The sequence below is a fragment of the Coenobita brevimanus genome, chromosome 10, assembly GCF_032717465.1.
Source record: "Coenobita brevimanus isolate Jiangsu-jjx chromosome 10, ASM3271746v2, whole genome shotgun sequence".
In the NCBI taxonomy this organism is placed as follows: domain Eukaryota; kingdom Metazoa; phylum Arthropoda; class Malacostraca; order Decapoda; family Coenobitidae; genus Coenobita; species Coenobita brevimanus.
Genome location: NC_136963.1, coordinates 2662483 through 2675764, shown reverse-complemented (window position 1 = coordinate 2675764; position 13282 = coordinate 2662483). Strand labels below are relative to the sequence as shown.

The 13282-nt window shown below is 39.1% G+C and overlaps 1 protein-coding gene across 1 annotated transcript in view; it reads right to left on the bottom strand.

Annotated features, from left to right (window-relative positions):
- Positions 1-5209: 5209 nt before the first annotated feature.
- LOC145410548 (uncharacterized) overlaps positions 5210-13282 on the bottom strand; it is a 21386-nt gene continuing 13313 nt past the window's right edge. The window contains exon 6 of the mRNA XM_080280670.1: positions 5210-5329. Within this exon, the coding sequence (XP_080136796.1) occupies positions 5210-5329 (120 nt within the window). The remainder of the gene's footprint in view (positions 5330-13282) is intronic.

Below are 13282 nucleotides of genomic sequence, written 5' to 3'. Positions count from 1 at the left end.
TATATATATATATATATACTTGAGAAATAGTGTTCAGTGATCCGATGTAGGTTTCCAAGATTCTCACTTATCAGTGGAACAATGTCTTTGTTATTTATGTCACCATTCTTTGTAAAGATATCTAAGTTGCCTCCTTACACTTGAATAGTCCAGAGCATCGTCTTTTCTTCCAGAGCCTTACTTTCTCTGTAGAATACGAAAAAAAAAAAAAAAAAATCTCCCTTGGAAACTGGTGTTCACCTTGTTCATCAGAAATATCTAACAAATAACAAAACATGGCACACCAGGTTTCATTGGGTACTAATTTACAAAATTCAAGATTCTCCTCATGAGTAAAGAAGGTACTCAACGCCTGTAGTATTGATGTAAATCCTCTGCATCAGATAAACCTGCATGTATTACCCTGAGAACCAATATATACAGGCAATAAAAAAGGGTATATCCAGTACTGAGTACCTTTACCAATGCTACAGCTGCTGAAGACATCACTGATGGTGCCAAACTCGGTGAAATGGAATATAGTGAGGACACAGCAAAAAATTCAAATGAGCGAGACTGAAATAATGGCATACTCAGACCAACTAAGAAAGAGAAATAAAAGTAAAAAGGATCCCTTCAGCTGTGATTTAGTGGATGTAGAAGAATTTAAAATGTTAGCAAACAGTTAAGAAGGTAGAGGAAGAATTCTTAGAGATTAAAAAGGGATTACAATATTAGATGGGGAAAAACGAAGAATTAAAAAAAAAGGAAAGAACTGACAATAAAGAGGAACAAAACAGATGTTGAAATATATGAAATGTCAGCAGAAGTACTTAATTTAAAAAGCAAAGTGGGAGAAGTGAGTACTGAAGTGGTAAGTCACCAGCAAATGTTAAGCAAAAAGGAAAATGATGAAGTAATAAAACAGGCAGCACTGGATGTTACACGCTGATATAGAAAAAATCTTGAGTTAATTCTACAAGCTTATTATCAGTGGTTTTCAGTACTCTTTGTTTCCATACTTTCACAGTTTACGTTGCTATTAAAATCTCCATATGATATAATCCTTTTAGATTTATCCTTATATTTTGTAATAATATTCTGATACTTTTGAATGTATTATCTGCGAATTTCCTGTATTTGTCCATCTCCCAGGTCCTTGTTTGAGGAGGCATATATATAGTTGCTATAGTTATGTTTCCTTCTTTGGTTTTATTTCTACAGCTATTAATTCTACCGCTTATGGTAAATTTATGTAAATCTGCTTTCTTTACAATTCTTTATTTGTTAGTATCATTACTCCTCCCCCTTCCTTCATTCCTCTTTCTTCTATCTATTATAATTTTCTATAATTATTCAGTGTATCATTTGTTACATTAGTATTTAACTTCGTATCCGTAAAACAAATTACCTGAGGTTTCTTGTCTTGTATCTTTTAATTCTACTAATTTGAAAACAAAACCATCTACATTTGAAAACAATAATTTAATTTTACTATTATTATATTATTCTCTCTGTTGTACAGTTTTGTCTTCTATTTATATGGCACTTCCTCACTTACAGCCCAACTACCATGAAGACAAAATGTCTTTCTTCTTCTTTAGTCCTCTCATTATTTTTCCTTTTTGCATCTTCAAGTTTCTCTTTTAATATTTCCCTGTCTACTTTGTTTAAGCATCTCCTTATCCATATGTTCTTCATTTCTTCCTCTTCATGTAGTTTTTGGCATTTCTCATTACACCTTCCATTATATTTGAGCTTTGGAATGTTACTTTTATTGGCATTCGTATTATCCTACTCTGTGAAATTCATCATTATCTTTTTCTGATGCTCCATCTCTTACTTTATTTAAAATTTTCGTGATGCCCATTTCAGTTTTGTCTCTTGTTATTCTATTCTTTATTTCTTCCTCATTCTTGCTTACTATTATTATTGATTTGTTCTTGTCAGGTGTCTCCCTTAGTCATTTTGGATTTTTTCCTTATTAACTCCTTAATTTCCTCCCCGATGTTCACATTTTCAATCTCTATATTGGATCAGTGCTTTGTCTTCCGTTTAGTTCATCCTTTTCCTTTAAAATCTGAGCATAAGTTGTTTTCACCTCATCCTTTACTGAGCAAACTGTGTCAACCAATTCTTCAAACATTTTGTTCTTTTCTAGTATGTTATCTGCTTGTTTTATTACTTCTTCGTCATTTTCGTTTTTGCTTAACATATGCTGGTGATTAACCACTACAGTATTGATTTCTCTCATTTTGCATTTTAAATCACATACTTCTGCTGATATTTCACATATTTTAACAACTTTTTTTTTTATTCACCTCTATTGTCAGTTCTTCATTTTTTTTTTTTTTAATTCTTCGTTTTCCCCCTCTCATATTGTAAAACAATGTAGGCACTATACATGGTATTTTTCGAGTATTGCGATCTTCTTCGATTTTCTAGATATTCACCGGTGTTTGGAGATATTCTAGATAATTCATGAATATTTTAGCGATATACCAGAAAGCCTTCCAATACTATGGTGATATTTAAGAGATATTTGCAACGTAACTGAAGACATCATTAAATCATTTTATTCTTCAGTGATCTAGCACATTCAAGACGCAATTATGGCAACACTGCAATACTTATGGGCCAACCAGTGAGTCGTGGTCCACTCGTGGAGTGCTCAGCAGCAAGTATGTTTGCGAGAGTATTTTTCGTTTCTCTGTCTATAGTCAGACGCCATAATCGTTTGTTTTTGAGTCAGTTATTTTACGGGGAGGGGGGGCTAACCCTCTGCCAACCCACGCGGTGACACGTAGGGAACACGTATGGGTTGGTTATATAGTTATCACCCAGCGTTGTAAATGGTTTCTAGCTTACAGGAAACTATTACGCTTGTCACTCAACGTAAAGCCACCTGAAATTTAAAGAAGAGTAATAAAAAGTGACAAGGAAGATGGGAGAAATAGGAAGAGAGGAGACAGACACGTTTCGTTTGTGCAGTCATGATGGTGGTTCGGTGAGAAAATTAACTCTGAGATACGTTTCATTTCTTTGCTAGCATATTGAACTGTATTTCAGTGGCTTACATATCGTAAAACCTGTTCCTCTGACTTATTTTTCATGTTATTTCACTCTTTGAAGTTTTCTAGGCTTCATTCTTGCAACCTACAGAACCTTATTCAGGTTAGGAAAGTCCCCTACCATGAGAAACTGTTAATGAAGGCTTTGTCAAACTATTCCAGATCCAGCAGTCTCCCTTAAGTTATATTCAGTTGTCTGGAGGTAGATGGAATAAAATAAAAATCAGTATCCTCTCATATGCTATTCACACAAACTATGCGGGTCTTTGGTACTGCGGGAGACCATAAGATACGTCATCATAGTCATCCGGGCCTCCTTTCCCATCCTAGGGCAGGGTGGGACACAATATACTGTATATTTACTTTAGTGGTTAAGGAAAAACTGCCACCAAGTATCCCTTGACCACAAAAACGGCTCAGTTGTTAATGCTTAATATACTTGTCTATTATTCCGCTAATTTCATGTATTTATGATCACGTAGCATTTGTATGGTACAAGTCAGCTACCACTAAGATATACCACCATTATCATTCGGACCTCCTTTCCCACCCTAGGGCAGGGTGAGGAGTAGCAACGTCCAGACAGCCTAAGTTTGTCCAGTTCAATGGGCCACGCTTCCATTCACTCATCATTCAAGACCCCGGAATCCTGGCTTCATCAGATAGGCCAAAACAATTTCACCGTGTTCTGTAGCTCACACTTATATGATAGAGTCAGCTCGAAAGCTGTCACGTTAAGAAGGGGTGCCAAATCCCTGCTTATACGTTCCTCCGCACAAAATTCATCCAGCCAGCTCGGTCTCCTGTCAGTCCCTTAGTCTCACCAACCTCCATACCTCTCTTCCACTCACACTCATCCATCTTATCTCTCCACCTTCTTCTTGGCCTACCATGCCTTCCCCCTCCTTCAAATTCGCTTCGATATACCTTTTGCACCACTCTATTGTCATCCATTCTCTCCACATGACCAAACCATCTCAGTATACTCTCTTCGATTCTGGTGTCCGTATCTTTCACGAATCATATTATTCCGTATCCTATCCACTGTCTGTACTCCACATACATTACTCAGCAATCCCATCTCCACTATTTTAACTCCTGACTTTTCATTTTCATGCCACACCATAGTCTCACATCCGTATGTTAAAGTTGGCATTAACACTCCTTCATGTAAGCCTCGCGCAGCTGCAGCACTCAAGCCTGGTTCTTATCAAGGCCTTCATTGCACCAGCTACTTTCCTTCCTTGTGTCACTCTACTTTCCACTTCTTTTGCACATTTTTCTCTTTTCTATCACTGTACCCAGGTATTTGAACTCTCTCACCAATTCCAATCTCTCTCCATTCACTGTAACATCGCACTGGGAGTCACCTTCTCTCTCAACAACTATCATTTTACTCTTTTCTACATTTACTCTCAAGGCACGACGCTCACAGACCTCAGCAAAACTCTGCACTAGGCTATCAAGTTCTTGTCCGGTATCTGCAAGCAGTTCTGCATGATCAGCATACAACAAATTTGAGATATTCCATCCATCACCATTCATTACCAATGCCATCCCTCTCTCCATTATTCGTGTTTTTACTTCTCACATCACTCCATCCATATATAAATTGAACAACCATGGGGACATCACACAATTTGTCGCACGCCCACACTGAAGGTGAACCATTCACTTAGATGCCCATGAACCCTTACACATGCTTCACTGCCATCATAAAAACTCTTGATGACATCGAGCAGCTTGCCATCGACACCGTTCAAGCACAAAACTTTCCACAATCCTTCTCTGTCCACTTTGTCGTATGCTTTTTCCAGATCCATGAATGCCATAAACACCTTATGGTCCTTCTCACAAGCCTTCTCTGCTATTTGTCTCACTGCAAATACTTGATTCACACATGCTCTGCCACTCCTAAAACCACCCTATTCGTCACTCACTAGGACTTCTGCTATCTCTCTTACTTTCTCTATAATAATTCTTCCATTTCCCATCCCTACAACACTCAACAGACTTATGACACGATAATTCTTGCACTCACTTCGGCCACCAATATTTTTGTAGTAGGGTACAATCGCGCTCTTTTTCCACTCTACTGGCAAAGTTTCACCCATTCATGCCTTCTTACGTATCTCCATCAAGCACTTCATTCCACTCTGTCAACCACATATAATCATCTCTGCATACACCTCAACCCCAGCTGCGTTCCCATATTTCAGCTGCTTCTCAGCGTTCTTCACCCGTGCAAGTAGCACGTTTCCTGGCGCTGCATTCCTTCTCTGTACACCCCCAGAATCAATCATGTGAACAGTCGTTTGACTCATTCCATTCCCATTCACCAGACTTTCAAAATCTTCTTCCCACCTGGTCCTTACTTCATCCCCATGGGTTAATAATCCACTTACCACTTACGTCCTTTACACTTTCACATTTCTTTGTCACTTCTATATTTCAACACTTCTTTCCCAGAAAAACTTATTTTCGGAGTAGTTTGCATTCTCTTTTCTTCCGTAATTATGATTTACCTCCTATTTCCTCTTCATCAGTGTCTTTACGTGCTTCTTGCTCTCTCTCTCTCTCTCTCTCTCTGTATATATATATATATATATATATATATATATATATATATATATATATATATATATAGTGAGACGCCATAATCCCGTAAAGGGTGGCCAGAAACAAATCGCCTCCATGTTGACCGTTCCCCAGCCACTTTACTGCTCTGCTCCCAGCTCACGCACCCATCTCTCATATACCTCTCCATTCCATCCCTTCATCTCATCCTTGGCATTCCCCTTCCCTTCCCCTCCCCCCCGCACCTCAATGACATACATTCTCCTCGTTCGTCTCTCGCACTCAATCCTCTGCACATGGCCAAACCACCTCGATGTATTTCTCCTAACGCTTTCTATCACATCTACATCCACACCACAACGCTCCCTCACTTCCTCATTTGTCAGTCTATCTCTTCATGCAGCTCCAAATGCCCCTCTCAACTCATTTCCACTGCTCTCATTCATGACCTGTGTCCTTCCAACAAGGTCCAAGCTTCACTTCCATACGTTAGAGTTGCTACCACAGTTCTGACATGCAGTGCCTTTTTTTCTTCCATGCTCACTTCAGTGTTTCATATCACTGTTTTCAAAGAATCAGCAACCTTTCTTTCTTGTTGTACCCTTTCAAGCACTTCACCCTCCCAACATCCATCCTTACCCGTCATACTACCCAAGTACGTAAATGCACTTGCGTTATCCATTTCCTCATCATCGAACATAACAGTACATCGAGTGACTTCATTTCTCTCCAAGACAATTACTTTACTCTTCCCTATATTCATCTTTAGATTCCGCTTCCTACACACTCTTCCAAACTCGTTCACCAAGCATTGCAGTTCCCCTTCGTCTTCACTTAATAATACAGTATCATCTGGAAACAACAGTACAGGGAGTTTCCAAATGTTGCCCTCTCTCTCTCTCTCTCTCTCTCTCTCTCTCTCTCTCTCTCTCTCTCTCTCTCTCTCTCACACACACACACACACACACACACACATTATATATATATCTATCTATCTATCTATCTATCTATCTATATATATATATATATATATCTATATCTATATATATCTATATATATATATATCTATATATATATATCTATATCTATTGTTACATAGCCTATGATTTCATCATCCTTTGTGTAATTTTAACGCACAGTTGCTGCATGTTTGATCACGAGCGTGTTCTGCCTCAGTCTCCCCCTTCTACCGTTATAGTAGAGTAAGTCGACATCTCTGTTATACTTTGCGGGATTGTCATCTCTTTGTCCCCATGGCTTCATTTGCGCGTCCTCATTACAAGTTGTATCAAGCTCTCCTGGCCCCTATATAATGAGCTCAGTCTCTGCATCATTGCCACTTAGATCTGCTCCTCATTTTGTTCACATCTCTGTCCTCCCCTGTACAGATATTATTATTGTGAGTGCTCAAGAAGTCTCCAACCATCTAGCAGCTGTGTGTAATTTGAGTATAACTGTTGTTGCATTTTTTTCTTGTACTGTATAGCACATAAGTTTAATTTGTAGGCTTAGTGAAGTTTTTGTAATTCATGTATGGATCTTTATGTCAGTCATTTTTGATAATAGTTTGTATCTGTAATAATTTATCTGGCATTCACTGAGTATTATCTGGTATCTCATTTTATCAGGGCTGACTTAGATAAATTTACTCTTGCTAATTTCGTGTTAATAGAGGCTATTGCAGTTAACCATATATTTAACCTGTTTATTTGCCATTACATTATCTTTATGAGTCCTGAATGTTTTGTTGTTAATTTAAGCATTAAACTTTAACTTGTAATTTTACCTAACTCTTTTGTTTTGAACCTGGAACTTTACGGGACAGTAGTGACTCTTCGTATTCTCACTTAAAGTGTACATTATCTTTCTCTGTTTCGTAACATAAATTTGGCGACCTCATATCAGGATATTCAGGATATTATCATAAGGATATTGTTTGATATTTTGTGACTGTGATATATTCATGATGGCTACTATTTCTACACTTGATGAAGCCAAAGATTTTTTGTCAAATGTGCAAACAGTGTGTGATATAGAAAACAGAACAAAGAATGAACTTAAGCTTGTTGCTCAACAATTGGGAATTGCAGTTCACTCTCATCATTCTAAAGATCAAATTGTTGGCATGATTAGTAAAAGCTTGTTTAATGTAACTCCTCCAAATGAGCAAACGCAGATTGAATTAGCTAAGTTACAGCTAGCTCTCCAGGAGGCTCGTGCTAAAGAAGCTGAATTTCAGGCAAATGCTAAGCAGGCTGAGTCTCAGGCTAAGGAGGCGGAATCTCAGGCTCGGATTCAGGAGGCACAGATACAGGCACAAGTTGAACTTGCTAGGATTCAGGCAGACCATGAGTATCGCATGAAACAAGGTGGAACTGGATCATCTAGCTCTGATGATTTTGATGTGGCTAAAAATGTTAAACTTGTCCCTCCTTTTAATGAACCTGATTTAACAAAGTATTTTCAGTTGTTTGAGAGGGTAGCTACAGGTTTTAATTGGCCTAAGGAGTATTGGCCAGTACTCCTTCAAACTGTTCTCACCGGTAAAGCTCAAGTAACTTATGCATCTTTGCCTCAGGATCAGTCTGATAATTATGATGTAGTTAAGAGCTTGATTCTTAAGGCCTATGAGCTTGTTCCTGAAGCTTATAGAGTAAAATTTAGGACAACTTATAAGCAAGATAAGCAATCCTATGTTGAGTATGCAAAAATCAAAGAAGATTTGTTGGAGCAGTGGTTAAATTCTAAGAATGTGGATTCTGATTTTGACAAATTTAAGCAGATGATTTTGCTGGAGGACTTCAAAAGGTGTATTTATAAAGATGTAAGCCTATATCTTGATGAGAAAAGAATAGATAATTTGTCTGATGCTGCAGTTTTAGCTGATGAGTATGTTCTCACTCACAAGAGATATTCTAGAGAAAAAGGGAAAGCTGAGAGTAAGTACGTTGCCTCTACTCAGAGTACAGGTAACAGGAAAGAGAATAAGGATGATGTTTCTCAGGAAGTAAATACCAGCTTCACCTCTAGATTTCAGAAAAGTAAATGTACTTATTGTAGTAAGCTTGGTCATACTACGGAGAGATGTTTCAGGAGACAGCGTGATGTGAACAAAAAGGAGTCTTTAAATATTCAGTCAATTGGTCTAGTGTCCACTCTTGAGAGTTCCCAGAATTCTTTAACTGAGTTAACTGAACCTGCTTTGAGGGGTAACTTAAATTCTCATGATGGAGCTCCTCTTTTGAGCAGTAACGTGGGTGACACTCTCAAGAATTCATGTGCTAATTTCCTGTCTGATGGTTTTGTCAGTCCTCTGGACAGTAATGACAGGAAATCAGTTCAAATATATCGTGATACAGGTGCTTGCCAATCCCTTATGCTGACCAGTGTTCTAGGCTCTAATTTTAATTCCTCTGATGAAACTGTAATCTTACAAGGTGTAGGGAATAATTACTTCTCTGTTCCTCTGTGCAGAGTGAATTTAGAGTCTGGTTTTGTTAATGGTTCTGTTATGGTTGGGTTGGTTGAGACACTCCCAATGTCAGGTGTAACTTTCTTACTTGGAAATGATATTGGTGGAAGTCAAGTGTGTCCAGCTCCTCAGTTGTCTAGTGAGCCAGTGGCTGCGGCCCAGGATTGTGATGTCCCTGATGTGTTCCCTGCATGTGCTGTCACTAGGGCTAAGTCTAAAGTTACTGGTGATTTAGAGGATAATGACGATGATGATGTTATCCTAGCTGACACTTTTCTTGCTAATTTGGACCACTCACCAGATGAGGCAGTACCGCGTAGTGTTGATAATTTGTCTCGTCAAGAGTTGGTTGAGTTGCAGGTTGCTGACCCTGAGTTGAAAGGTCTAGCTAACTCTGCTTACAGTGAAGAAGAGTCAGCCGGTGCTTCTACTTGTTATTATGTAAAGTCAGGAGTACTTATGAGGAAGTGGAGACCCCCAACAGCATCAGCCGACTGTGAATGGGAGGTTGTACATCAAGTTGTCATCCCTCGTGTTTGTAGGCAGGATATCATTCGAGTGGCTCATGACACCAGTTTGGCAAGACACCTTGGAGTGAGGAAGACTGTGGCACGCATTTTGAAACACTTCTACTGGCCAGGTATCTTCAGGGATGTTTCCTGGTATTGTAAGTCTTGTCACACCTGTCAAGTTGTGGGGAAGTGTAATCAGACCGAAAAGGTTGCACCTCTAGTTCCCATTCCTCCTTTTGAGGCGCCTTTCACCCGTGTGTTGGTGGATATTGTGGGCCCTCTTCCTAAGACTTCTTCAGGATTTTCTTATGTGTTGACCATGATTGATATGGCTACTCGTTATCCTGAAGCCATTCCACTTAGAAATATCTCAGCAAAGAACGTGGTTAAGGAAATACTAGGGTTCTTCACAAAGTTTGGTCTGCCCAAGGAGGTACAGTCAGACCGGGGAAGTAATTTCATGTCAAACGTTTTCAAACAGTCTCTGAAAGAGTTGGGCATCACCCAGATCACGTCTTCAGCTTACCATCCCCAGACCCAAGGAGCGTTGGAGAGATATCATCAAACACTCAAATCGATGCTCAAGAAATACTGTTTGGAACATCAGAAAGACTGGGATAAAGGTCTTCCATTCGTTGTGTTTGCTGCAAGAGAATCTCCAAATGAATCACTGGGCTTCTCACCTTTTGAACTACTGTTTGGCCATGAAGTAAGAGGACCCCTTAAGCTACTCAAGGAATGCTGGCTGTCGGAGGAAGATGACGTCAACCTGCTGGAGTATGTGATGAAGTTCAAAGAAAGGCTGTCCACTGCTTTACAGCTGGCGAGAGAGAATTTAGGAGCTGCTCAGGAGAAGATGAAGACTGGTATGATAAGAAGTCCAGGTTACGCCACTTTCAGCCAGGAGATCAGGTTTTGATTCTGCTACCAGTTCATGGGCAACCTCTTCAAGCCAAGTTTAGTGGCCCTTATTTCGTGGAGAAGAAACTCAGTGATGTCAACTATGTCATCGCCACACCAGATCGTAGAAAGAGCAAGCAACTATGTCACATTAACATGCTAAAGTTATATCACAGGCGGGAAGAAAATAATCCAGTCTGCACTGTAGCTGTTTCACCCGAGTCTGCAAGTGAAGCTCTCCCATGCAGTATGAGCCTGAGTGATAGTTTGGGGAAGAATCCTGATATCATGAATGATCTCCAGACTAAGCTTTCTCATCTACCACCCAAGGAAAGGCAGGAGTTTTCGGCATTACTGCAGGAGTACCCGCAAGTGTTCCGTGCTACTCCAGGAAGAACCACTGTGTTGATGCATGATGTCGATGTTGAAGACGCAAAGCCAATTAAATTGCCTCCTTACCGTGTGAACCCAGTGAAAGTTCCTCTCATCCAGAAGGAGCTTGGCTACCTGTTGGACCACAAGATGATTGAGCCCTGTCAGAGCGAGTGGAGTTCTCCTGTCACTCTAGTCCCTAAGCCAGGTGGGTCACAGAGGCTTTGCATCGACTACAGACGTGTTAATCAGATAACCAAAACAGACACTTACCCTCTCCCTCGTGTGGAAGATTGCATAGACAAGATCGGAAAGGCTAGGTACATAAGTAAGTTTGATTTGTTAAAGGGATACTGGCAAGTACCTATGACTGAACGTGCTAGGGAGATCTCATGTTTTGTAACACTAGGAAAGGCTTTTGCATGTTCTGTAATGCCGTATGGTATGAAGAATGCACCAGCCACATTTCAGAAGCTCATGAATGTTGTAACAGAGGGTTTGGCAGGGTGTGTTGTTTATATTGATGATGTATTAATCTTCAGTGACAACTGGAAAGATCACCTATGCCATGTCAGTAAATTTCTTGACCGTTTAGTTCATGCTAATCTTGTAGCTAATTTATCAAAGTGTGAGTTTGGTCAAGCTAAAGTTCAGTACCTTGGGTATGTAATTGGTGATGGACATGTTGCACCACCAGGAGCTAAGGTTCAGGTTATAAGTGATCTTCCCAGACCTAAAAGTAGGAAAGAGCTACAAAGATTTTTGGGAATGGTAGGTTATTACAGGAGATTTGTTCTTAACTTTTCTATTCTTGTATCACCACTTACAGACCTACTGAAAAAGGAAGTTGAATTTGTCTGGACCGATAACTGTGAATCCTCTTTCAACAAACTTAAAGCTATTCTATTAAGTCAGCCAGTGCTCGCTACTCCAAATTTTGCTAAGCCTTTTAAGATGGCTGTTGATGCAAGTGATACAGGAGCTGGGGCTGTTTTGCTGCAAGAGGATGATCAGGGTATTGAACATCCTGTATCTTATTACAGTAAGAAGTTCACTCCACCTCAAAAGAACTACTCAACTATTGAGAAAGAGCTTTTGGCCTTGATTTTGGGTTTACAGCATTTTTCATTTTATTTGTGTTCTGGTTTTGACCCCATAGTCATTTATACCGATCATAACCCACTGAAATTCCTTAGTAAGTTTAAAGATAAAAATCAGAGATTGACAAGATGGAGTCTACTTCTTCAGGAGTATTCATTAGACATACAACATGTCAAGGGGAAAGAGAATGTTATTGCAGATTGCTTATCTAGACTTTAGACAGATTGTTTTAGAGTAATAAGAAATTTCCTTTGTAAATTTCTTTTTCTTTGTGGGGAGGTGTTACATAGCCTATGATTTCATCATCCTTTGTGTAATTTTAACGCACAGTATGCTGCATGTTTGATCACGAGCGTGTTCTGCCTCAGTCCCCCCTTCTACCGTTATAGTAGAGTAAGTCGACATCTCTGTTATACTTTGCGGGATTGTCATCTCTTTGTCCCCATGGCTTCATTTGCGCGTCCTCATTACAAGTTGTATCAAGCTCTGCTGGCCCCTATATAATGAGCTCAGTCTCTGCATCATTGCCACTTAGATCTGCTCCTCATTTTGTTCACATCTCTGTCCTCCCCTGTACAGACATTATTATTGTGAGTGCTCAAGAAGTCTCCAACCATCTAGCAGCTGTGTGTAATTTGAGTATAACTGTTGTTGCATTTTTTTCTTGTACTGTATAGCATAAGTTTAATTTGTAGGCTTAGTGAAGTTTTTGTAATTCATGTATGGATCTTTATGTCAGTCATTTTTGATAATAGTTTGTATCTGTAATAATTTATCTGGCATTCACTGAGTATTATCTGGTATCTCATTTTATCAGGGCTGACTTAGATAAATTTACTCTTGCTAATTTCGTGTTAATAGAGGCTATTGCAGTTAACCATATATTTAACCTGTTTATTTGCCATTACATTATCTTTATGAGTCCTGAATGTTTTGTTGTTAATTTAAGCATTAAACTTTAACTTGTAATTTTACCTAACTCTTTTGTTTTGAACCTGGAACTTTACGGGACAGTAGTGACTCTTCGTATTCTCACTTAAAGTGTACATTATCTTTCTCTGTTTCGTAACAATATATATATATATATATATATATATATATATATATATATATATATATATATATATATATATATATATGCAGTGACCAAATTGGGGACATGACACGTTACTTCTTGAGTCCTACAGTCAAATAAAAAACTAAGTTCCTCTTCCACACGCACAGGGGTCCTTGTGCCCTCATACTAATTCATGACAGCATTCATCAAGTTCCCATCTACTAACAGTTTGCCCAGTGAG